This window comes from Chiloscyllium punctatum, chromosome 10 (genome assembly GCF_047496795.1).
Source record: "Chiloscyllium punctatum isolate Juve2018m chromosome 10, sChiPun1.3, whole genome shotgun sequence".
In the NCBI taxonomy this organism is placed as follows: domain Eukaryota; kingdom Metazoa; phylum Chordata; class Chondrichthyes; order Orectolobiformes; family Hemiscylliidae; genus Chiloscyllium; species Chiloscyllium punctatum.
In genome coordinates this window covers 113,386,808-113,410,619 of record NC_092748.1, presented here as the reverse complement: position 1 = coordinate 113,410,619, position 23,812 = coordinate 113,386,808, and the positions used below count along the sequence as shown (strand labels likewise).

The 23,812-nt window shown below is 41.2% G+C and overlaps 1 protein-coding gene across 1 annotated transcript in view; it reads left to right on the top strand.

Annotated features, from left to right (window-relative positions):
• The window catches only part of cfap65 (cilia and flagella associated protein 65), a 171,051-nt gene that overhangs the window by 32,380 nt on the left and 114,859 nt on the right, over positions 1-23,812 (top strand). The window contains exons 4-9 of the mRNA XM_072579951.1: positions 2,388-2,490; positions 5,591-5,757; positions 8,095-8,291; positions 9,900-10,045; positions 17,003-17,225; positions 23,156-23,421. Of these exons, the coding sequence (XP_072436052.1) occupies positions 2,388-2,490; positions 5,591-5,757; positions 8,095-8,291; positions 9,900-10,045; positions 17,003-17,225; positions 23,156-23,421 (1,102 nt within the window). The remainder of the gene's footprint in view (positions 1-2,387; positions 2,491-5,590; positions 5,758-8,094; positions 8,292-9,899; positions 10,046-17,002; positions 17,226-23,155; positions 23,422-23,812) is intronic.

The window sequence follows — 23,812 nt, the reverse complement described above, 5'->3', positions numbered from 1 at the left end:
ATGGGCTTCAGATTGGTATAACAGGTCAGCGCGACATCAAGGGCCGAAGGGCCTGTACTGCGCTGTAAAGTTCTATGGAAGAGAATTAAGTACTTTTGGAGTGTAATTATTAACATAAAATCTTACAAAGGAGGCCCTTTGCAGCTCCTTAAAACAACTATCCAATTCGCATCTCACTATCTTTTCTCCTGGTGTTCTCCCCCATAGCTCTGCAAGTGTTTACTTTTCAAATATAAATCAGATCTGATTTGAAAATTACTATTGAAACAATGTTTTGTTTTAGTGATTGAGGGGGTGTGCATGTCTTATTCTTGGCCATCATTTATTGCCCATCCCTAATTATCCTGGAGGATATGTTGGTGTGCTGCCTCTGGAACCTCTATCATCCTTGGGGTGTGGACAGTCACTCAATCTGTTAGGGAAGGAGTTCAAAGATTTTGATCCAGCATCAGTGAAGAAACAAGGATATAGTTTTAAGTCAGGATGATGAGTGACTTGGGAGGGTGGTGTTCCCATACATCTACTACCCTTATCATTCTAAGTGCTGAGGTCATGGTCTTGAAAAGTTTTGTCAAAGGAGGTTTGGTGAGTTACTAGTGTGCACCTTGCAAGTAGGTGGTACACACTGCTGTGCATTAGTGAATGGAGTGAATGTTGAAGGTGTTGGAAAGGGTGTCAATCAGGTGGGATTGACTTGTCCTGGTTAATATTGAGCTGCTTCAGTGTTGTTGAAAATTCTGGCAAGTGGAGAGTGTCACTTTTGGACACCAGTGACTTTTACCATAGCTGTACTGGAACTGTTTGGCTAGGACATAGCTAGTTCTGGTGCACAAGTCTTAATTATTATTGCTGCAATGCTGTCAGGGCCAATAGCCTTTGCAGTATCCAGTCCAATTGAATTGTCTGAAGACTGGCATCTGCCAGTGGTGACCTCAGGATGAGGCATGATGGATCATCCTCTCCATACTTCAGACAGTGGATGCAAGTGTCTTATCTTTTAGAATGATGTACTGGGCTTCCCATTTATTGAGATGGGGATAATTGTGGAGCCTCCCACTGCTGCTGGTTGTTGAATAATCCACCACAATTCACAAGTGGATACGACAGGACTGTGGAACTTAATCACTTAACCCTGCCTGTTGCATGTTGCTTCTATTGCTTGGCATGCCCAGTAATTCTGTGCTATAGGTTCACCAAGTTGACACCTGAACTTTAAGATATGCCTGGTGCTGCTCCTGGCATGCCCTCATGCACCTCTCATTGAATCTGGTTGATTTCTGAGCTTGGTGGTGCTGGAGAAGTGGGGGACATGTTGGCCATGAAGTTACAGCTTGTGATTGAATGCAATTCTGCTGTTGAGTACAATTCCTCAATGTGAAGATGGGCCATCACCTCCACAAGGACTGTGCATTGGTTATTCCGAACAATATTGTCATGAACTGCACATCAGCTGTCTTGTTAAAAGCAGATTAGGTTATTTTATCACAAAATATATTATTAAATCATAACTCATTTGTTTCTGATAGCATTGCTTAAAAATTAAATTCTTATCTCCTTTGGTTCTTTTGTCAGTTACTTTAAATCGATGTATTCTGGTTACTGACCCTGTTGCCATCGGAAATAGTTGCTCCTATTTACTCTTCATGATTCTGAATAATTCTATTAAATCTCCACTTGACCTTCACTATTAAATGGAGGATAAATCCTAAATTCTTCTATTTAGGTCACAGACCTCCCTCATGGTTAGCACCATTTTTCCAATCCCAACACATCCTCTCTAGGACCTTGACATCCTTCCGACAGGATGGTGCTCCACATGTTTAAAAATAATCCCTTCAATGCTTTATTTAGATGCCAGCTTCCTTTTAAAACTTTTCAAAATAAGTCTGCCTATGTTTGAATCCCTCCATTCTGTTTTCTCCCGCCTACCTTCACCAATCCTAAAACTCCAAATGATCTCTCCATCCCTCCGATTCTGGTTAATTAAAATTCCAAGTTTCCTGACTGTATCAGTGTGACCATACGTTCGGCTGTCCAGATTCTCAGTCATTTACTTTCCATGGAGGAAGTGAGGACTGCAGATGCTGGAGGTCAGACTCAAAGTGTGTGGCGCTGGAAAAGCACAGCAAGTCAAGCAGCATCCGAGGAGCAGGAGAATCAATACTTTGGGCATAAGCCCTTCATTAGGAATTTACTACTAATTTACTTCCTATACCTACCTGCATTACCTTTTATTGTCCACCTCCATTAGAAATCCCCTTAAAACCCAATGTGTTTTTAAGTGGCTTGGTGTCAAATATTGTATTGCAGTTGTAGATTTTAGTAAGCTAAGCATTATTAGAATAATGCAATGTTATTGTTATTTATAAATCTGTTTTCTGTTGCAGATCTCCAAATACTGAATTCTTCACCACACTGTTCCCACAGTCAGTGGTCTTGGGTGCAGGGACCTCTTACTCTCTGCCAGTCACTTTTTGTGCTCTTGAGCAGGTAAAGGAATCAAACAGTATTGTATTGGTTTGCATTATTTCATATCTAAAGTTTGATTATATAACATATTTTCACCAGTTCTCATTGTGAAGGAGACCAAAACTGCAGTAATGTTATGGGTGTGGCTTCTCCAAGGCCCTGTACAGATGCATCAAGACACCTTGTTCCTACACTGAGATTCTTTTGCTGTGAAAGTGAACATGCCATTTGTTTTCCTAACTGCTTCATGCACCTGCTTCCTGCTTTAAGTGGCTTATGTACAAGGTCACTCTTGATGCATCAATATTTCCCAATTTGTAGCTATTTAAGTAATACTGTGCATTGTACTGCATTTGCTATGCATATGCCCACTCACTCAGTGTGTCTAAATTGCTTTGAAGCATCTTTGTTTCCACAACACCACTCTCAATTCCTCCTGGTTTGGTGTCATCAGCAAACTTACAGCTGTGATCTCTCTGAAACCCCACCTTCCTCTCTGAAAAATCACCTATTTATTCCTCCTGTCTGTTTTCTGTCCGCTAACCAATTATCAATCTATGCCAATACATTACCCCAAACTCCCACATACTTTAGTCTTATGTGAGACTTTATCAAAATTTTTCTGTAAATCTGAAAACCCTACACCTGCTGGTTCTCCCTTATCTATTCTACAAGTGGTTGTATATGTCATGTTTGTATTAGGAGGATGGAGGATCATCGTAGAGGCAAAAAGAATCAAGTTAAAATTTGCATCCTGATTTAGTTTGGAGTGGAGGGGTTTAGATTGAAATGAGAAAATAGAATGTACAGTGACCAGATTAGATTTCGGTATAATTTCTGCGGGATAATTAGTGGAATAGATGCTTTTCATTCCTTAAACACATGATTTATTTTTAATCATTCTGTTCAGAGATGTTATTATACACTTCTGAAACAGGTGGGATATGGACCTGGGCCTCCTCGACCAGAGGTAGAGACATTGCCACTACACCACAGGTGCTCCTTCCTTTAGCCCCTTGAGATTTCTTTGTCATCTATTAAGACTGTAGTTAGTATGGTTGTCATCTCAGCTGATCCTTCCTGCATCCTCTTTGATCTATTAGTCAAGAATCTATCTTCTCTCTGCCCAGTGACTCCTCTTTGCTCTCTGGGGAAGATAGTTCCAAGAACTCATGATCCTCTGAGAGAAAGATTCTTTTAATCTTATCTTAAATTGGACTTAATTTTAATCTTATTTTTAGTCCGTGTTCCTTAGTTTGATCTTTCTCACAAGGGGAAATATCCATTAAGCATTTACCCTGTCAAGTCCCTTCATATAGACGTCATGTTTGTGTTTTAGTTATTCATGCTGTTATAAATAAAATAGAGGGTCTTGCTTGGCCATTTCAGTGGATAGTTAAGAGTCAACCACATTGCTGTTAGTATGGATTCATGCATGTAGGCTAGATCAGGTAAGGATGGTAGATTACCTTCCCTAAAGGACATTAACAACTGGTTAGAGTTTTCTGTCAGTTTAATGTTTGTTTCATGGCTACTGATAATAAGATTATGGACTGGGTTTTTGTCGTGAAGTGCAAGTTGGGAAAGTTCCTTATCCTGTAAAACTTCCCCATGAAGGAGCAACCTCCCCCACCCCCACCCCCAGCAGCATATTTATGTTCCATGGAGGTTGGGTCGGATGGAATCAGGCCAAACCAAAAGGAGGTTGGCCCAAAATAGCCACAAAAGCAGATGGATGATAAGGCCATCAGGATAGAAGCCATGCTTTCATTTACAGGGACGGTGATGAATATTACTGATGGATATCAAGCCCTCACACTGGAGAAGCTGTCCTTCTATGCTGCATCTGTCCAGCCACTCCAAGGTTATGCACAATCAATCATGGCATTGAGCTTTGGTTCTGAATGTTGATGTTGTGCGTGAGCCTCAGAGGCTTGAGCAGCTGGAAAGAAAGTTAGAGGGAAAGCTGCTCCTCAGTCTCTCCACATTCCCCCTTGTCTTATCTATAACCCCTTAAAGTACCCATGATCCCTCCATACTTCTGATTAGTGCTCTATTGTCACTCACTTAAAATCCACCACGAGCAAACATCAGATGCCATATAACACCAGTGGGAAGACTGAGACTTTCAATAGTCTAATAATAATTCGTCTTGTTCTATTCAAAAACATGTTATACTAAAATAAACGTTGGATCCATTGGAAAAGCATTAATCCTCTGAAGTGACTATTATAAATACAAACAAGCATTATAAACAATTAACAGCGATATCACCCCTCATCAAAATTTTTTAAAAACAGTGTAAAATTGGCAAACTGAGAACATAACCTCCTACCAAAATTTCCTTTTGAAAGTCTATTATGGTATTTTTGAGCTCAGTTGTCAAAATTAACCAATATAGCTCAAAACATGGAACCTACTGAGACTGTAAGACCTGTATCTCTGTTACACAATTCCAGATACTGTTCTCTTTTAGTGCTGTATTGGAGCTAGGACCTCCATACTTGTAACTCTTGACATAGATGTAATAACATACATCTACTTATAGAAAACTCCATCAAGGGGGGGTTTGTAATACCAAACACACAATGGAGCCAGTAACAACCGAAGTATTGTCCACAGCCTGGCGCTCTCAGCCTTATCCCAAAATGTGCTTGAAGTATGCAAGTAGGTATGAGTCTCAGAACTGGGTGACTTTTAAAGATGTCTTGGGTTTGCCCAACTTGGAAAATATCATTGAACCTTGTGACTTACTCAAAACACGCCAGTGGAGATAGATATTTTCCTATCACCACCTTTTCTCATCACTGCCACTATATTGTTGAACTAGGGCTGTTTCGATAATTTTTGAAGACTGGTGCCTGAAAAACACTAACTTTGTTGGAACATATTTATTTTAACCTTTAAACTAGTTTCTCTCTGTGCTTACCTTTTTTTTCTATATTTGTGTCATTAACTACATTTGAATTCCTCAGCTGCTGTGTTAAAGTTTGACCTCATGCCTCTAAATCCCAGTAACGTAACCATTATGCTATTGAATTAGGATGAAGATAAAATCATATATATGCCTCCCCTCCTTTAATGAGATACTTTGTCCGTGATTTTTTTTGTCTCCTTGCAGAAAAACTATGAGGATCGCATTGTGTTTGAGACAAAAGCTGGGTCATTTCCTATTCAGCTGCGTGCTTCTCTGCCCTTCCATGATCTGGAGATTCCCGAGTGGCTGTGCATACCACCATGTGCAGTCTACGAAAGTTCAGAGGTCGCATTTTACTTGCGTAACAATAGGTAAGGCTGGAAGACCATATGAGCAAGAGAATCTCTGTTCCACCTTTCCATGAAAGTTCATGGCCTGGCTCCCATAGCCTTATCCCATGATTGTTGAAATGTGGTGGAAGTATGAAAGTAGGTCTTAAACCCATCCCCTTGCTTTGGATCTAATTTTATTTATTTGCTTGTCTTGGTTTAAAAAAAAACTAGGCGAAAGTGAGAACTGCAGATGCTGGAGATCAGAGTCTAGATTAGAGTGGTGCTGGAAAAGCACAGCAGGTCAGGACTGAGTCCTGAGGAAGGCCCTTTGCTCGAAACGTTGATTTTCCTGCCCCTCGGATGCTGCCTGACCTGCTGTGCTTTTCCAGCACCACTCTAATCTAGACTCTTAGTAAAGAAAAACACCAATCTCACATTTGAAATGATAAATGCAGATTTTTTGGGGGGAGAGACTTCTACCACCCTGTACTTAAAAACGTGTTTCCAAAATTTCCTCCTGAATTCCCTGGCTCAAACATTAAGGATGTGTCACCTTATCCTAGTGTCCCTGTTGAATTTTGGAGTATGAGAGACTAAGTCCTATCAAGAATTAACAGTGATGTCTATGGAGAAAGTGGCATACACTCATGTCTTGGGAGATTTTGAGAGTAAGCACAGAGAGAAACTAGTTTAAAGGTTAAAATAAATATGTTCCAACAAAGTTAATCTTTTTCAGGCACCAGTCTTCAAAAATTATTGAAACAACCCTAGTTCAACAATATAGTGGCAGTGATAAGAAAAGGTGGTGATAGGAAAATATCTATCTCCACTGGCATGTTTTGACTAAGTCACAAGGTTCAATGAAGGCTGACTAAAGTGGTCCAGGAAATTCATTCGATTTCACATCGCATTGGGTCTTCATAATAGTGAAGCCAAACTGTGAGCAGTTCAGTACACTTGGACGCAGTGGTTGATTTTGTGGATTACATCCAGGTTACCGTAGAGACTTGTGAGGTTAAAGCCACATATTTGAAAATTATTGATACATTTTGTATGGTATGTACTGCACATAAATCAAAACTTTTCACTGAACCAAGGTACGTATGACAATAATAAATCAAAGAATTTTGACAAACACCAAATTCGATAAATGTACCAAGAGATATAGGAATGTACCGACTGATTTATTCCAGATTTGCTGCTGATTAGAAGAACACTGAGAATGTAGTAATCTGAAAGAGGATCCAGTTCACAACAGACGAGAAATTGGGCTAGTAAATGATACATTATCAGATAATTTGTGGTCCTGAAGTGACTTGATTCTGCTGAAAGTAATTCAATTAAGTAGATAAGGAGGCAGAGCTGAGTGTAATCAGAGGAGTGAATGAGTGAGAGTCTGAATCTCAAAGTGACAGACATTATTGAAATTGTGAAACATTAAAGTGAGGAAAGGTGGAAGAAGACAGAACTTGTAGTCAGAAAATCAACTACAGTAATTGGCGGCAGCCCATACTAGATATTGTTAATAGTACAGAGAAAGGCAGAGGGGCCTTTCCGAAGAGGAGTCATGTCAAGCTCAAAATGTTAACGCTGCTTTTCTCACTCCACAGATGCTGCCAGACCTGCTGAGTTTCTGCAATATTTTCTGTTTCAATAAGGCTATAGAATAATAAAGCTGTGGAAGGAGAAGTTAGTCAGTAGATGAGTGTTTAGCCAAAGTACGGAAGAGGTCAATATCTTCTAAACTAGACACTAAGCAGATTCTGGCATGAACCACAAGAAGAGGCATCTAAGCAGCTCACGATGTTTAGAGGGTCAGTGTGGACTCCATGGTCAGAGTGACCCCGAAATGTCACATGTTGTCACTTTGAAATGTTTTCCTCTAATGCTTGGTCAGTGTAAAGGTGATTCATTTCAAATGAATTGACAAATGGTAATCCGAAATGAAACACACCACATAGAGTGATTATGTTCTTCAATGTCAAGATTCTCACCTTTGTGCTCAAACCCCTTCATGGCCTTGCCTCCCCTTATTCTCTCTCTAATGTCCTCCAGATGGTGAGGAATCCACCGAGAACTGTGTGCTTCTGCACTTCTGAATTCCTGACTTACTCTTCTTATACCTTTTCTGGTCGTATTTTCATCTGTCCACAAGCCCAGCTTTGGAATTCTGTTCCTAAAATGCTCTTTAAATTAATATAGTACTTAAAATCTATGACTTTTGACCAAGTTTTAGGTCTCTTGCATATTATCACTTCACGTGTCAAGTTTTATTTGATAAGCACTCTGACCAAATTACTGGGTTTAAAAGCATGATGTAGAGATACGGGTAGCTGTTGTTTCTGTTAATGCTATCATTGTTAATTGTCCCTACAGTCCGCTTCCCACAAGCTTCCATTTTGAAGTGCCCAGTCCTTTCTTTATCGTGCCATCTGATGGCATGCTGCCACCGTGGGATAACTACAAGGTTAAGGTTCAATTCCGACCAGAGATCCCGAACATATTTGATGTGATTGCTATCTGCAAGTTCGGAGATGATGAAAGTAAGAAATACTTAAAGCTGGAAGCAATAGGTGAGAATTAATTCTATCAGTGTTCCAACTCTGTAATAAAGAAAGAAAAGCAAAGGAGTTGCATTTATATCAAGTCTTTCACAACAACAATGCCTATTTCTTTCTAATTCATTCGAAGGACGTGAACATTGCTTACAAAGACATTATTTGTTACCCATCACCAATTTCCTTTGAGAAGGTGGTGATAAGCCACCTTTTTGAATAACTGCAGTGCATCTGGTGCAGACACAGCATTGCTATCAAGAGGGGAGTTCCAGCATGTTGACCCAGTTACACTGAAGGAACTGCGATCACGTTTCAAGCCCAGATTGTACGTGAGCGGGAGCATTTGTAGATGGTGCCATTCCCTTGTGTTGACCTCATTCTTCTAGTGTTAGAGGTTGTGGATTTGGAAATTGCTGATGAAGGAGCCTTGCTGAGCTGCTGCAGTGATCTTTTAGATCATATGCAATGCTGCCATGCGTGCTGGTGGATGGGATGTAATCCTTCACACTATGTAATTCCTTGTGTAGTAACCTCAGGTTTCCTCTTTATCCACTTTGCTTGTTACTTCCTGAAAGAATTCTAATTCTAACAAATTAGTTTTTTTTTTAAAAAAGACAATAGAGACAAAAAAAATGTTTTATCTGCCTGAACCCACTGGGAGTTAATAAGTATCCTTTTATCACTTCCTTAATAATAGATTCAAGCAATTTGATAATTATAAATGTTGGGCCAACCATTTTCAGCTTCCTGTCTTCCTCCTTTATTGATGAACTTGCTTCATTAGCTACTTTCCAATCCATTGGGATCTGTCTACTTTCAAAGGGATTTTGGAAGATTGTAGTCAATGCATCTACTATCACTGCAGCCAGTTCTTTTAAAACCCTATAATGCAGGCCACCAATTCTTGGGCCAATCACTCTGCAGCACCTTTTCAGCTCTTAATTTTTCAATATCTTTGGCAATTTTTCTAAGTTTCCTACAGTGAGAAAATTATAAAATACCTTTACCAATACACCACCATTTCCCTTTTCTACTATCAATTCCCCAGACTTATTCTCTGGAGGGTCAACACTACCTTTAGCCACTCTTTTCCTATTTAAATACTTGTTGACACTGTTATTTGGTTTATATAATTGCAAACTATCTTTAGTTTTTCCTATTCTTTATTCATTCCTTGCTGGTTCCTAAAATCCATCCACTCTTCTGGACTGCCTCTAACCTTTGCAAGTTTGTGCAGTGTTTCTTTCAGGGTGATATCACCCTTAATCAGATGTAGACACTGATGATGCACACCTCTCAAATTTGACCAAAATACTTTGGATGTTGGGGATCTCATATAAAAACAGGTAAGTGTTCGAGATGCTCAGCAGATCTGACAGCACCTGTGGAGAGTTACAGCCTATGTAGTCGAAGGCTTGATGGTTGAGTGATGGAAGCTGGAGATGTGCAAGAGCCTTCTTAAATAGTTGCTAATATCTTTGTTAAAGCAGATTTCTGAAGAAGATCTTACTTGAAACTTTAACTCTGTTTTACTCTCCACAGCTGCCAGACCTGCTGAGTTTCTCCTCTTTCTGTTTGGGGGAGAAAAGTTTTGTGTTCTAATCATGTCATTTTGCTCCACAGCCAAGTACCCTCATCTCCTGGTGAGCGCACTAAATGAACAGTCACAGACATCCTCACGGGAGGATACACAGAGCATCTTAAACTTTGGACACGTTGCTGTTGGCAGCACAGTTATGAAATATTTGGAGATTCATAACTTCTCTGTGGTAGGCTTTTCTGGAAAGAGATTTGACAAAAAGTTGGCTGGCAAGATTTTAGTCATAGAATCATAGTAATGTACAGCACGGAAGCAGACCTTTTGGTCCAAGGTATCCATGTCAAACAGATATCCTAAATTAATCTTGTCCCATTTGCCACCATTTGGCCCGCAACCCTCCAAACCCTTCCTATTCATATACCCATCCAGATGCTTTCTTTAATAGAATCCCTACAGTGTAGAAACAGGTGATTCAGCCCAACAAGGTCATACCAACTCTCCGAAGACCATCCCACCTCCCTATTCTATCCCTGTAACCCATGGCTAATCAACCTAGCCTGCATAACCCTGGACACTATGGGCAATTCAACGTGGCCAGTCCCATTAACCTGTACATCTTCGATGGTGGGAGGAAATCCAGTTTGTATTGCTTGCTCAGTGGAGTATAACCAGTACACTGGACTAACTGGACAGATGAAGAACTTTAAATGATCATAAGACATAGGAGCAGCAATTAGGTCATAGAGTCTGCTCTGACGTTCAATTATGGGTGATAGGTTTTTCAACATCATTTTCCCACTTTCTCTCTGTAACTTTTGATGTCATTGGCAATCAAGAACTTATCTATCTCTGTTTTAAGTATACTCAATGACCTGGCCTCCTTCTGTAGCGATGAATTTCACAGATTCACTATTCTCTGGTTAAAGAACTTTCTTCTTATCTCTGTTCTAAAGGATATTCCCTTTAATCTAAGGCTATTTAATACTTAAAACATTTCAAAAGGGTTTGGGGTAGGAAATGTCATTGTTTTTCAATGGGTCCTTACTACTTCACACAGATCAGCCATATGTTCCTCAACGCGGGTGAAAAATTTCATAATCAAAACATTTCAAGGGGGTTGAGTGGGGGGGCACACTATTGTTTTTAATTTCTTTCAGGTCTCAAGTTGGTGTTAGATCAAGACAGAAACTATGCCTTTTAAATGTTGTGACTGTACCAGTCTCCACCACCACCTCTAACAGCTCATTCCATACATGCAGTGCCCTCCATGTGAAAAAGTTGCTACTTAGGTCCCTTTCAAATCTTTCTCCTCTCACCTTAAACCTACGCTGTCTAGTTTTGGGCTCTGCTACCCTGGGGAAAAGACCTTGTCTATTTACCCTATCCATGTCTCTCATGATTTTATAAACCTCGATTAGGTCACCCCTCAGCCTCCAGTGCTCCAGGGAAAATAGCCCCAGCCTGTTCAGCCTCTTCCTGTAGCTCAAACCCTCCAACCCTGGCAACATCCTTGTAAACCTTTTCTGAACCCTTTCAAGTTTCATAACATCCTTCCTATAGGTGGGAGACCAGAATTGAACACAATATTCCGAAGGTGGCCAAATGAATACCTCCACTCCAACTTTGCTGTTTAGCCACTCTTGGTTGAGTTGCAGCGTAGTGTAGTAAAATGTCCCAGAATGGTTCACGAAGCATGATCAAACAGAACTAGTCACAAAGATTCGGGACAGATGGGCAAAGTTCTTTGTTTGAAGGGCTGTCTTGTGTAGACAGCCTGAGAAGAATGGAGAGCTTAGGGTCTACGTGTTGAAGGCTCATCTGTTGGTGGTGTGAAAAAGTTGGAGACGTGCAAGAGACATCTTAATTAGATGGTAGTTGCTTTGCCAGTGCAGGGAATGGATGCCAGTGCTGGAGAATGCTTTCGTACAATGTGCATCCAATTCCAATCTCTTCCATTCAAAACCAAATGCAGCATGTTCTCGATACGATGTATTACTCTTTCTTGCTGCTGTCTGATCAAATACACCAAGTTAAAGTACAGGTGCAAAGATTTTTATGCAGTGAACTATTTGGCAAATACAATTCCTGAAAGGGCAACGGAAACAGATTAGGTGGTAACTATCTAAAGAGGATTGAATGAACATTTGACAAATCATCTTCAGGGATGTGGGGAGGATGCAGGAGGGTGAGATCAAATGAATAGCTCTTTCAAAGACCCCAGTCAGCACAAGCTCGATGAGCTGAATGGCTTTCTTTTCTGTGTGATAGTTCGCATCATCAGGCCAAGCAGGCACTGGGTTAGATGCTGAGTCGAGCTGCCTGTATACTGTCCCACCAAGGATCAGATACAGCATGAATGAGATAAAATAGGAAAGATTTATATTTAATGAAGCAACTTTGGAACGTTCCAAAATGTTTGTCCTTTTGTAGTACTGTCCCTATTTTCATGCTGACATGTAGATAGAGCAAAGCTTCCATTACAGTACAACATCCTGTAAAGCACATTGCGGTGAGCTCCCTCAACACAAACACAAGCTCGGAACACTTCAACCCCAGGGCATCAATGTGGACTTCACCAGTTTCCTCATTTCCCCTCCCCCCACCTCACCCCAGCTCCAACCTTCCAGCTCAGCACTGCTCTCATGACCTGTCATACCTGCCTATCTTCCTTTCCATCTATCCACTCCAACCTCCTCTCTGACCTATCACCTCATCCCCACCCCCATTCACCCATTGTACTTTTTGCTACCTTCCCCCACCCTCCTCTCTGACCTATCACCTCCATCCCCATCCCCATTCACCTATTGTACTCTATGCTACTTTCTCTCCACTCCCCGCGCCCCTCTCATTTATCTCTCCACCCTGCAGGCTCCCTGCCTCTATTCCTGATGAAGGGCTTTTGCCCGAATCATCAATTTTCCTGCTCCTCGGATGCTGCCAGACCTGCTGTGCTTTTCCAGCACCACTCTAATCTAGACTCTGGTTTCCAGCATCTGTAGTCATTGTTCTTTTACCAAACACAAGCTGTTCCAGGTTAGATGTAACATTTTGTTAGTAAGATTATAAATAAGGGCATCTCTTTTTAAATACTTCAACACTAGAAAGTGGCTTACTGTTGCCTGAACTTATAGAGTTGCATACAATTTACAGTTCAGAGATGGGAAACTCTGCTCAAAACGTCTACCTTGGCATTTAGCCAACATATGCATGTCCTGTTATTCCCTCTTCACCTAATCCTGTCAGCATAAACTTTGAACACTGTTCTCCCCCTCAATTAAAGGAGGGTTACTCTGTGCGATGATTATCCCTATGCTGTGTGGCAGTACAAATCTACAGCCCTCTGACTCTGAATCAGGAACAGAAGCAAATAAGCAGTGGTGAGGTGCCTTTAAATCCAAATGGTCAACTCTCCTAGTCTCCATTCCAGTCCGCATGTCCTTTGCTTTTGCACCCCATCCTTGTGTCCTATCCCCACCTCCTCTCCCCCCCCCCCCCCCTCCCCTCCCCCCACCTTAAGTCATTTGGTTAGGAGTTGACTGTTATCCCAGCATCAATGTTGAGCATGAACAATGGCTCTCAGCAGTCAAGAGTGCCACTGACTGGCACATTTGTGTCACTGCAACCTTATGCAAAACCGTATTTGAAATTCTGTTTAATCTCTATGAGATTCCTTATTGCAAGAGCAACAAATTTACTACAAAAGTGAAGTAACCTACATTGTTAATGATATACTTGCATTTTATTAATTCTATGTAATTTGCTGTAAAAATTGAAATCCTGCTATGATCTTTCACTGAAAGAAGTTATACAGATTGATTTACTGTCGAGTGTGAGTTGTCTTGTTAATTGCTGGCAGGGTGCAATAAAGTGTAGGTGCTGCATTATCGGAGGCTCTGTCAAACAGCTGAAGTGGTGAATTAAGATCTCTCTTACATTCTTGGGTGTCCAGAACAATATTTATTTCTCAATCAACCTCACTAAAACAGATAATCTTAAGGAATCATTTTCAGGCTGTGGGTAAAGAGCATAAGAGCACTCCTGCATTTCTGCTTGTCAGCTTATGTTGTGCAAATTTGGCTGACTTTAAAACTACTTCATTGGCACGAATCAGGAGTGTGATGGAATACTCCCCACTTGCCTGGATGAGTGTAGCTCCAAAAACACTCCAGACGTTTGACAAAATCTAGAATAGAACACCATGCTTGTTTAGCACTACATCCTCAAACATTCCCTCCCTCCATCACTGGCGCTTAGTCGCAGCAATGTGTGCTATCTACCAGATGCATTGTAGAAATTCCCCAAGACTCTTTAGATAGCACCTTCCAAAGCCACAATCACTGCCATCTAAAAGGACAAGGTCAGTAGATACGAGGGAACACCACCACTTGCAAGTTCACCTCCAAGCTGCTCACTATCCTGACTTTGAAATATATTGTTGTTTCTTCAGTTCATTTGGGAATACCACTTGATATTGTCGAAATATCTCTGTAATTTCTCTGTAGATTCATTCCACTACGTCCTTGCCATTAGTTGGTGGCTTTTAGAGTACGAAAGGCGCAGCAGGTCAGGCATGAGCCCAAAACGTCGATTCTCCTGCTCCTTGGATGCTGCCTGACCTGCTGTGCCTTTCCAGCAACACATTTTCAGCTCGGATCTCCAGCATCTGCAGTCCTCACTTCTCCTAGAGGCTTTTAGAGTACACCTAATTGCACATTAATTCCCCAGTGAACTATTCAGGGTTTAAAGGAGTAGACATGGAGAAATTGTTTCCATTATCCAAAACGAGGGGACACAATACTGGCATTAAAGCTAGACCATTCAGACACAAAACCAGGAAGCACTGTCAGAAATCAGTCTCTCCAAGAATGCAGGGGAAGCAGGTGTGGGTGGTTTGGATCTTTTAAGGTGGAGAAAAAGTTTTATTTTGGGTAAGAGCGTCAAGGGATGAGGCAGAAAATAAACTGAATGAATTTGAGGCCCTGATCAGCCATAATATTGTAGGGTGAAGCAAGCCTGGGGGTTTGAATAATTTTACACAGAAATCATATCCATTTTCAAGTACAGAAAAGGATTTTTGGCCTGTGTCAGCTATTTACACTCTAGTCATCTCCAACTTTCTGAGACCTCATCCCAACCACATTCCTTCTATTGCTTTTTGCCTGATGTACTTGTTGTTCTTCCTCCTAATTGTATCTTTATAGCATTCATCTGAATTACTCTTATTGGTGATTAGTTCCATAATATAACCACTCTCTGGATGAAGAATTTTCTCCTGAATTTTACATTAGATTTACTAGTCACTGCCCTCTATTTGTGTCTCTTAGTTCTAGTTACATCCATAAGTCCTGCTTCCATGACTCTGAGTGAAATGACCAACTTATTTAGAGCATTATTTCAAGCATTGTAACTCACAAGCCAGGACCTGCTCAATGAATTGACACAGGATTCTGAAAGCTAGCTACTGGAGGGATGTTTTCATTTAATTATGTGGAATAGCCGGTGTTGGACTGGGGTAGATAAAGTTAAAAATCTCACAACACCAGGTTATAGTCCAACAGGTTTATTTGGAAGCACTAGCTTTCAGAGTGCTGCTTCTTCATCAGGTAACTGTGAAGCAGGACATAAGACAGAGAATTTATAGCAAAAGATTACAGTTCTGGGTGTAAGTTTGCTTGCTGAACTGGAAGGTTTGATTTCAGATGTTTCGTCACCATACTAGATAACATCGTCTGTGAGCCTCTGGTGAAGCATTGATGTTAGTGACTCACTTTCTTTTATGAATTTAGATTTCCTTGGGTTGGCGGTGTCATTTCCTGAGGTGATGTCATTTCTTGTTCTTTTTCTCAGGGTGGTTAATGGGGTCCAAGTCAATGTATTTGTTGATAGGATTCTGGTTGGAATTCCATGCTTCTAGGAATTCTCGTGTGTGTCTCTATTTGACTTATCCTGGAATGGATGTGTTGTCCCAGTCGAAGTGATGTCTGTCCTCATTTGTATGTAAGGACATTAATGATAATGGGTTTTGTCTTTTTGTGGCTAGTTGATGTTCATGTATCCTAGTGACTAGTTTTCTGCCTGTATGTCCAATGTAGTGTTTGTTACAGTTTTTGCAAGGTATTTTGTAAATGGCATTAGTTTTGCTTGTTGTCTGTATAGGATCTTTCAAGTTCATTAGCTGCTGTTTCAGTGTGTTGGTGGGTTTGTGGGCTACCATGGTGCCAAGGGGTCTGAGTAGTCTGGCAGTCATTTCTGACTGTCACATACAAAAGACCCTATACAGACAACAAACAAAACAAATGTCATTTACAAAATAGGTTGCATGTTTCAGTTCATTAATAGTTTTAAGTTACATTCTCAAGATAACTTAAGGTTTATAACAAAATGGTGATAAACCATGACAGTGCATTAAAGGTGTGAGGTTAGTGGCTGTCTGTATCCCAACATTGAGTCAGACTGGTTCTATTTCCAAAGTGGGATTTATAAAATGTCACATGGATTGACTACCTCCAGATTGTGTGCTTTTTGAGCAAAATAGAATATATCTGCAAATATAATTTTGCAAATGCAACTTCGCCCCATAAACTCGTGTGCGTGTGTGTGTGTGTGTGTGTGTGTGTGTGTGTGTGTGTGTATACACGCGTGTGAGCTTGTGAGTGTGAGAGTGTATCATGTAGTAGGGTCACCCGTAGTGTGACATGAACCCAAGGTCGCACTTGAGGCCATCCTCATGGTTACCGAACTCGGCTATTAGCTTTTGTTTTATAAAACCTTAAGTTATCTTGAGAATGTGACTTAAAAGAAGTCCTGGGATTTACTTATTAATGAACTGAAACCCATTCTAAAAGATGAAAGATTTAATAGTAATCCCGGTTTGTTCAATACAGATATATTGTGTCAGTTGCGTGACACTATGATCTTTTGATATAAATTCTGTGTCTTATGATCCTGCCCCATAGCTACCTGATGAAGGCGCAGCACTCTGAAAGCTAGTGCTTCCAAATAAACCTGTTGGAGTATAACCTGTTGTTGTGTGATTTTTAACTTCATATCATTAGCCCAGGATAGATTGAATCCAATTGTTGTGACTATTTTAGCAGTAGTGAGACATTGAGATATTATAAATTTGACTTTGAATCTGTTTTGTCAGTGTGTTTTTAGCTGCTGTTTATTTGCCCTGTGTTTCCAGGTGAACAGTTCATTTCGAATCGTGCATTATCGGCCCCCTGCACCACTCATGTCGGAATTTGTTTGTGAGGTCAGTGAGGGCACTGTCCAAGCCAGCAGCAGGTTCCAAGTCCCCATTATGTTCACTCCTCAGACTGTTGGTGCTCAAAGTGTTGATTACTTCTACGTGATGCGGCCCAACAATAGTTCTACATCCGTGCTGAAGGCGATTGGATCGTGCAAAGGTACAAATTATTTCCAACACTATAAAGTCAAACTAAAACAATGCAAAATCACTGATAAGATGTCCTTTTAAGCGTCTCTCCTGTCTGAGCTATGATCTTGCATTTTTCTCTAGTTTCTCTCCTATCTCCCCTCCTGTCATATCTGACGTCTGTCCTTGGGATCCTCAATTACCCAAATTCCCCTCCTGCACCAGCCTTCCACCTCCTTTAATTGATTCACCTGTCTCTCCCCAGGTGCTGTCCCCTTCTCCTTTGAATCTGACATCATTTGCCCCCTCCTCAAACATCTCTTGACCTCTGACCTTGCAAATTACCATCCCATCTCCAACCTTCCTTTCATCTCCAAAGTTCATGAGCAAGTTGTGACCTCCCAAACCTATAATGGACTGTTGTTACACAGTGAAAGGGGAAGGACAGCTGGAAATGCTATCCTCAACGCAGACATGAGATGGGAAAGGAATTAAAATGTATGTTGATTGGATTAGATGAAGAGGAATGGCAGGATCTCTTCAATCAGATTGCATCCCTCCTTGACACTGAAACAGCTTTTATCAAAGTCCCAATGATATCCAATGTAACTGTGACAAAGGTAAACTTTCCCTGACAGTTTGTCTTGATCTGTGATGCAAGGTGAATATTTTATAATTCATTCTTGAGCTGTTTGGATTGGCTGGGAAGGCAAGAGAGTGTGTTGAGTTACCTCCTTCAACTGGTGAGAGGCCACTGAGTATCTTGCTAGGCTGATTCAGAGAGCAATTAAATGTCACCTGTACTCCAGTTGGTCTGAAGCCACATATAGGCCAGGCCAGGTAAGGATGGCAGACTACCCTCCCAACCAGCCTGTGCTTGCAAAAGCAAAGCACAGTCTCCAACATTAGATTTCATTCTGCAATTGGATTACGTGGGTTAAATAATTCTGAGTGTACCAAGAATACGTGGTTTTGAACCAATTGTACAACCAATCAGATTGGCAGTCATTCTCAGTGGGGTGCACTTGTACTTACTGGAAGTTAAATCTCTTAAAATAGAAGGCCTTGTTATTTGTGGATAGAATAACCATGTACTCATTGCACTTATTCTAACAAAGCAGCTGATGATCATGGGTAAAAGCATTGTCCTGAGGATTGAACCAATCAGAATTAACCTCCTTAGTTTAAATTTAGTCAGAGCTTGCCAGTTAATTGTCAGTCATCATCTAATTGGGGCATTCTCCATGACAATGCATCTGTCAATCAAGTCAACTTGTCAACCAATCCATATACTGTTCTCAAACAATATCAAAAATGGAATTTTTTGCAAATGTTCCAATGAGTAAAAGACAAAAAGCTCCAACAAAATGTATCTTATTTCAGCAACAATTATTTATTGCAAAATGGCTATTCTTAAAGAACATTAATCGTCTAGATTGGTTTTTGAAAGTTTATTGTTGTTCCTTTACTTAACTAAGTTCTGCACCTGCCAAAATAGGAGTTGAATTTAAATCTCTTGGATTACAAATCCAGCCACATAGCCACTATGCAATTGTAACCAATATTGCAACCACCAAGGCTACTCCAACAATAGTTTTTAAACTGAGCATCCAGTGCACTGATGATTGTTCACCATCATCATCTTGATGGAAATTATATAATAGAAATAAATGCGAGCCCACCCAGCAATTCTGGTAACTGAGCTAAAAAAAAGGTGTATTCTGAGAGAGGAGTTCCTTAGATTTGGGCCACTGTTGGGTAAAGAGTTGAATGCCACCTGTGGGTCAAAGAGTGGGAGTGTTGGAAACATGTCCTATGGGCTAAGAGGGATAGAAGGCGTAGTAAGAGGATGGAGAGATAGAGTTTTGTAAGGCCATAGATGTATTTCCAAATGTACAAATATTTGTTGTTCGAGCTTTGCTCTTGCTGAGCAAAATGTAATCTGAATTGTAGAACAGAGTTGCAAATACAAGTCCTTCATGTGGGGCGGCAATGTGGCTCAGTGGTTAGCACTGCTGCCTCACAGCGCCAGGGACCTAGGTTCAATTCCCGCCTCAGGCAACTGTTTGTGTAGAGTTCGCACATTCTCCCCATGGATTTCCTCCGGGCGCACCGGTTTCCTCCCACAGTCCAAAGATGTGCAGGTTAGGTGAATTGGCTGTGCTAAATTGCCTGTAGTGTTAGGTGCATTAGTCAAGGGTAAACGTAGGGGAATGGTTCTGGTTGGTTGCTCTTCGGAGGGTCGGTGTGGACTTGTTGGGCCGAAGGGCCTGTTTCCACACTGTATGGAATCGAATCTAATCTAATCTAATCTAATTCTATCATAGCCAGTCAAATTTCTCATTTCAGTATATAAACAATTCCCTTTTGAAATTAGTTTTGCCACTCTTCCATACAATGCATTCCAATGCATACTGACTCAATGTGTAAAACACTTCTAATTTCTAATTACCTTAAAGTTTCCAGGTCTTCATTTTCTCGGCAGCAGGAAGATTAATACCTGGAATCTTTCCTATCTACTATCTCAAAACCCTAACTTCCTGAATACCTCATTGGCTCTCAAAGATGACTAGGTTGTATGGAGGGCTTTTCTTAATAGAAGAGGTTGTGTAAGTTGGGCTTGTACTCATTGGAGGTGCAAAGAATGAGAGACCTTATTGAAAAATATAAGGCTTTTAGGGAGCTTGCTAAAGTAGTTATGGAAACATGGAGTTGACGGTTATCAGAGCAGCCATGATTTCATGAAAGATCATAGAAACCCTACAGTGTGGAAGCAGGCCATTTGGCCTATTGAGTCTGCACTGACTCTCAGAAGAGCATTCCACCCTGACCAAACCCTATCCTATCCCTGTAACTCTGCATTTCCCATGGCTAATCCACATCCCTGGACACTGTGGAGCAATTTAGCATGGCCAATCCACCTAACCTGCACATCTTTGGACTGTGGCAAGAAACCAGAGCACCTGGAGGAAACCCACGCAGACACAAGGTGAATGTGCAAACTCCACACAAACAGTCACCCAAGGGTGGAATTGAACCCAGGTCCCTGGCGATGTGAGGCAGCAGTGCCACCTCTGGTTCAAGTTCATTGAATGGTGGAGCAGACATGATGAGCCAAATGGTCTCTATCTTTTCCTACGTCTTAAGGTCTCATGGCTCAGATTTTTGATGGAGAATTGTCAGTGTTAAAAGACACTTAACTGCAACTTTAGGCTTTAGTGCATAGTTGAGCACAAGACTCATGAAACAATGGCCTATTATTTATTGTGCCCCCACAAGCTGCACCATGGATCCTTCTGCCCTCCTGAGCCAGAAATCAGTGAAATCAATTGATCTGGCAAGTTGATGGTCTAGTGACACTGTCACCACATTCCTGATGAACGGCTTTTGCCCGAAACATCGATGTAAGTTGGGCTTGTACTCATTGGAAGTGCATCGATTTTCCTGCTCCTCGGATACTGCCTGACCTGCTGTGCTTTTCCAGCACCTCTCTAATCTGGTATTCTAGAAGCCCAGGTATTGGAGTGCTGAGTTCAAATCCCATCATGGCAGCTGGTAGAATTCAAATCCAAATCCTTGTAATAAATAAATCTCAAATTGAAAGCATGATAATGGTGACCATGGAACCATCGTCAATTGTTTTAAAAAAGAAATCTGGTTCAATGATATCTGTTAAAGTATGAGATCTATTGCCTTTGTCTGGTCTGACCCATATGTGACTCCAGACTCTCTCTAATGTGGTTGACTCTTCACTGCCTGCTGAATGGCCCAGCAAGCTACCCAGGGGCAGACAACAAATGCTGGCCTTACAAGTGATGCCCACATTGCAAGGATGAAAAATAAACTTTCATTTGCCATGTTGCTCTTCAAATATTAATAACAATAAGCTTTGTTCACTCAGGTTTGACTGGAGTTTTAATTGCGATCTTAGCAATAACTATGCTGAGCAATTGATCTTGCCCTGAAAGGGAATGGAATGTTGTTAAATATCTCTTATAATTAATTGCATTTTTTATTTCAGCTCTGACCCATCTGTGTCACAATCTTTATTTTGCTTTGTGTAAAATGTTTGAAAAGTAATTTAATTATTTGTGCTTTTCATTTCCTGAAAATTCTTCAATGTGATTGACTGCATAATGATGTTGCTAAAACCCATGCTGAGAACCCTCCATTAAAGAATGCTGGAGTCAATAGTTGGGTGGGAGAGGCAAGGTTTTGCTTTAGAGACCTTTGGATGGCTCAGTAAGGCTTTCTTTGAGATCAACAGCCCTTGCTTCACATCTTCTCTTAACTTTATTTAGTTTAATAAGAAAGGCCTGAGTTCTTTAGAATCCCCTCCTTCCTGTGCAGAGAAATATGGTCAACTCTGATCCCTTTCAGGTTTCTCAAAGTTAATTTTGAGAGACTAAACTGAGCCATTAGGTGGCAAACTGAAGTGTGAATACTTTCAGGCTATTTGATTATGTAGAGAAGCACAGTCAACATAACCTGATTCTTACTCAGTGCCTGCATGCTTTGGTTCAGCAGTGTTCATTAGGTGACCGGAGGAATAGGCACTTGGGCTGAATTTCAGAATTCTTGGTGTTTCGAATTATGACATCTGGGTGAAGAGGGTTGGTAATAAAGCACGAGAAAACCTAAAAGAAGGAAAGCAAAGAAATATTTGCATTTATACTTTACCTTTCAAAATCCCACAAAATGAAAACGCCTTATTAATCTGTTTTTGTGTTCGTGAAGATTAATTTAGGGCACTGGAATAAAATCAATGGGCCTGGCAGCGTCTATGGAGTAAGTAACTAAGTAATGTGTTGAGTCAAATAGGGCACCTTCTGTTCATCTGTTTCTCTGCACAAATGTTACCAGACCTACTGCGTAATTGCAGCAGTTTCTGTCTTGATTTCAAATTTTCAGCATCCAGGGACAAGGGCAGCAGATACATGGGAACACCATCATCTGTAAGTTTCCCTCTGAGCCACTCACCATCTTGACTTGGAAATAGATCACCATTCCTTCAGTGTTACTGGTCAAAATCCTGGAATTCACACCTTAAGGGTATTGTGGGTCAACCTTCACTTGTGGACTTAGCAGTTCGAGAAGTCAGCTCACCACCATCCTCTCAATGGCAGCTAGGGATGTGCAATAAATTCTGGCCCAGTCAGTGGCGCGAATGTTGCACAAGTGAATAAAAGAAAGAAATAACTCTCCTGCTTTTCTGTGAGATAGTGCATTGAATCATAGAATCCCTACAGTGTGGAAACAGGCCCTTTGGCCCAACAAGTCAACACCGACCATCTGAAGAGTATCCCATCCAGACCCATTCCCCTACCCTACTACTCTACATTTTACCCCTGACTAATGCACCTAACCTACACATCCCTGAACACTATAGACAATTTAGCATGGTCAATTTGGATTGTGGGAGGAATCTGGAGCACCCAGAGGAAACCCACGCAGACACAGGGAATATGTACAAACTCCACACAGTCGCCTGAGGCTGGAATTGAACCCGGGTCCCTGGCACTGAGGCAGCAGTGCTGACCGCTGAGCCACCGTGCTGCCCATTGAGATCTTTTGTTGTCCCCTTGAGAAATCAATCCGTCATTTAATATATTTTCTCCAAGTTGGCATTTCTGACACTGCAGCATTCCCTCATCAGGCAATGTCTGCCTGAATTAACATGTTCAAGTTCCTGAAGTTGAACAAACAATTTTCTCACCACCTGTTGAGCTGAGGGTGCTACTCAACTAGAGTTAGGGCTAACATTGTACACAGTCACCCCAATAATAGATTCACAGGAACAAAATAATGAATTTCTGGCAAAAATGTAGCTGGTAATAAGGAAAGGCAATTGGTCAAATAACAATATTTTGATACTGCAGCATCTTCAGAGAGGAAAGACAAGTTAGAAAGAGAAATATAATGATTAAGGGAATATATACACTACTTATTTTCTTGATCCAGGCCCAGTGGTGGCACTTGCACACCTGAAGCTGAATTTTGGATGTGTGTTTCTCGGCGAGACAGTGACTTACGCTACCGAAATCAGTAACACGTCAGATGTACCAACGTATTACCAGTTTGAAATTGACTGCAGTCAGAGCGTGTTTGTCATTGACCGACCATGCGGCGAGCTGGGAGGGGAGTCAACAGAGAGGCTGAGGATAACATTTCGACCCTCGCATGCCATAAACTACTACAGAAGAGTCGCTTGCCTTATTCACCATCAGGTACAGTGCAAATAACAATAAAATGTAGCGTGAAAAGTCATTTGTACAGGCCATATCCATTGAGAAAACTAAGTTCACTGAACAAGGCTCAAATTTTCTGTCGCTGAAAATGTCTTGCTGGAAAAGCGCAGCAGGTCAGGCAGCATCCAAGGAGCAGGAGAATCGACGTTTCGGGCATGAGCCCTTCTTCAGGAATGAGGAAAGTGTGTCCAGCAGGCTTAGATAAAAGGTAGGGAGGAGGGACTTGGGGGAGGGGAGTTGGAAATGCGATAGGTGGAAGGAGGTTAAGGTGAGGGTGATAGGCCGGAGTGGGGGTGGGGCGGAGAGGTCAGGAAGAAGACTGCACCTCCACACACATCATTTACTGCATCCGCTGCACCTGATGTGGCCT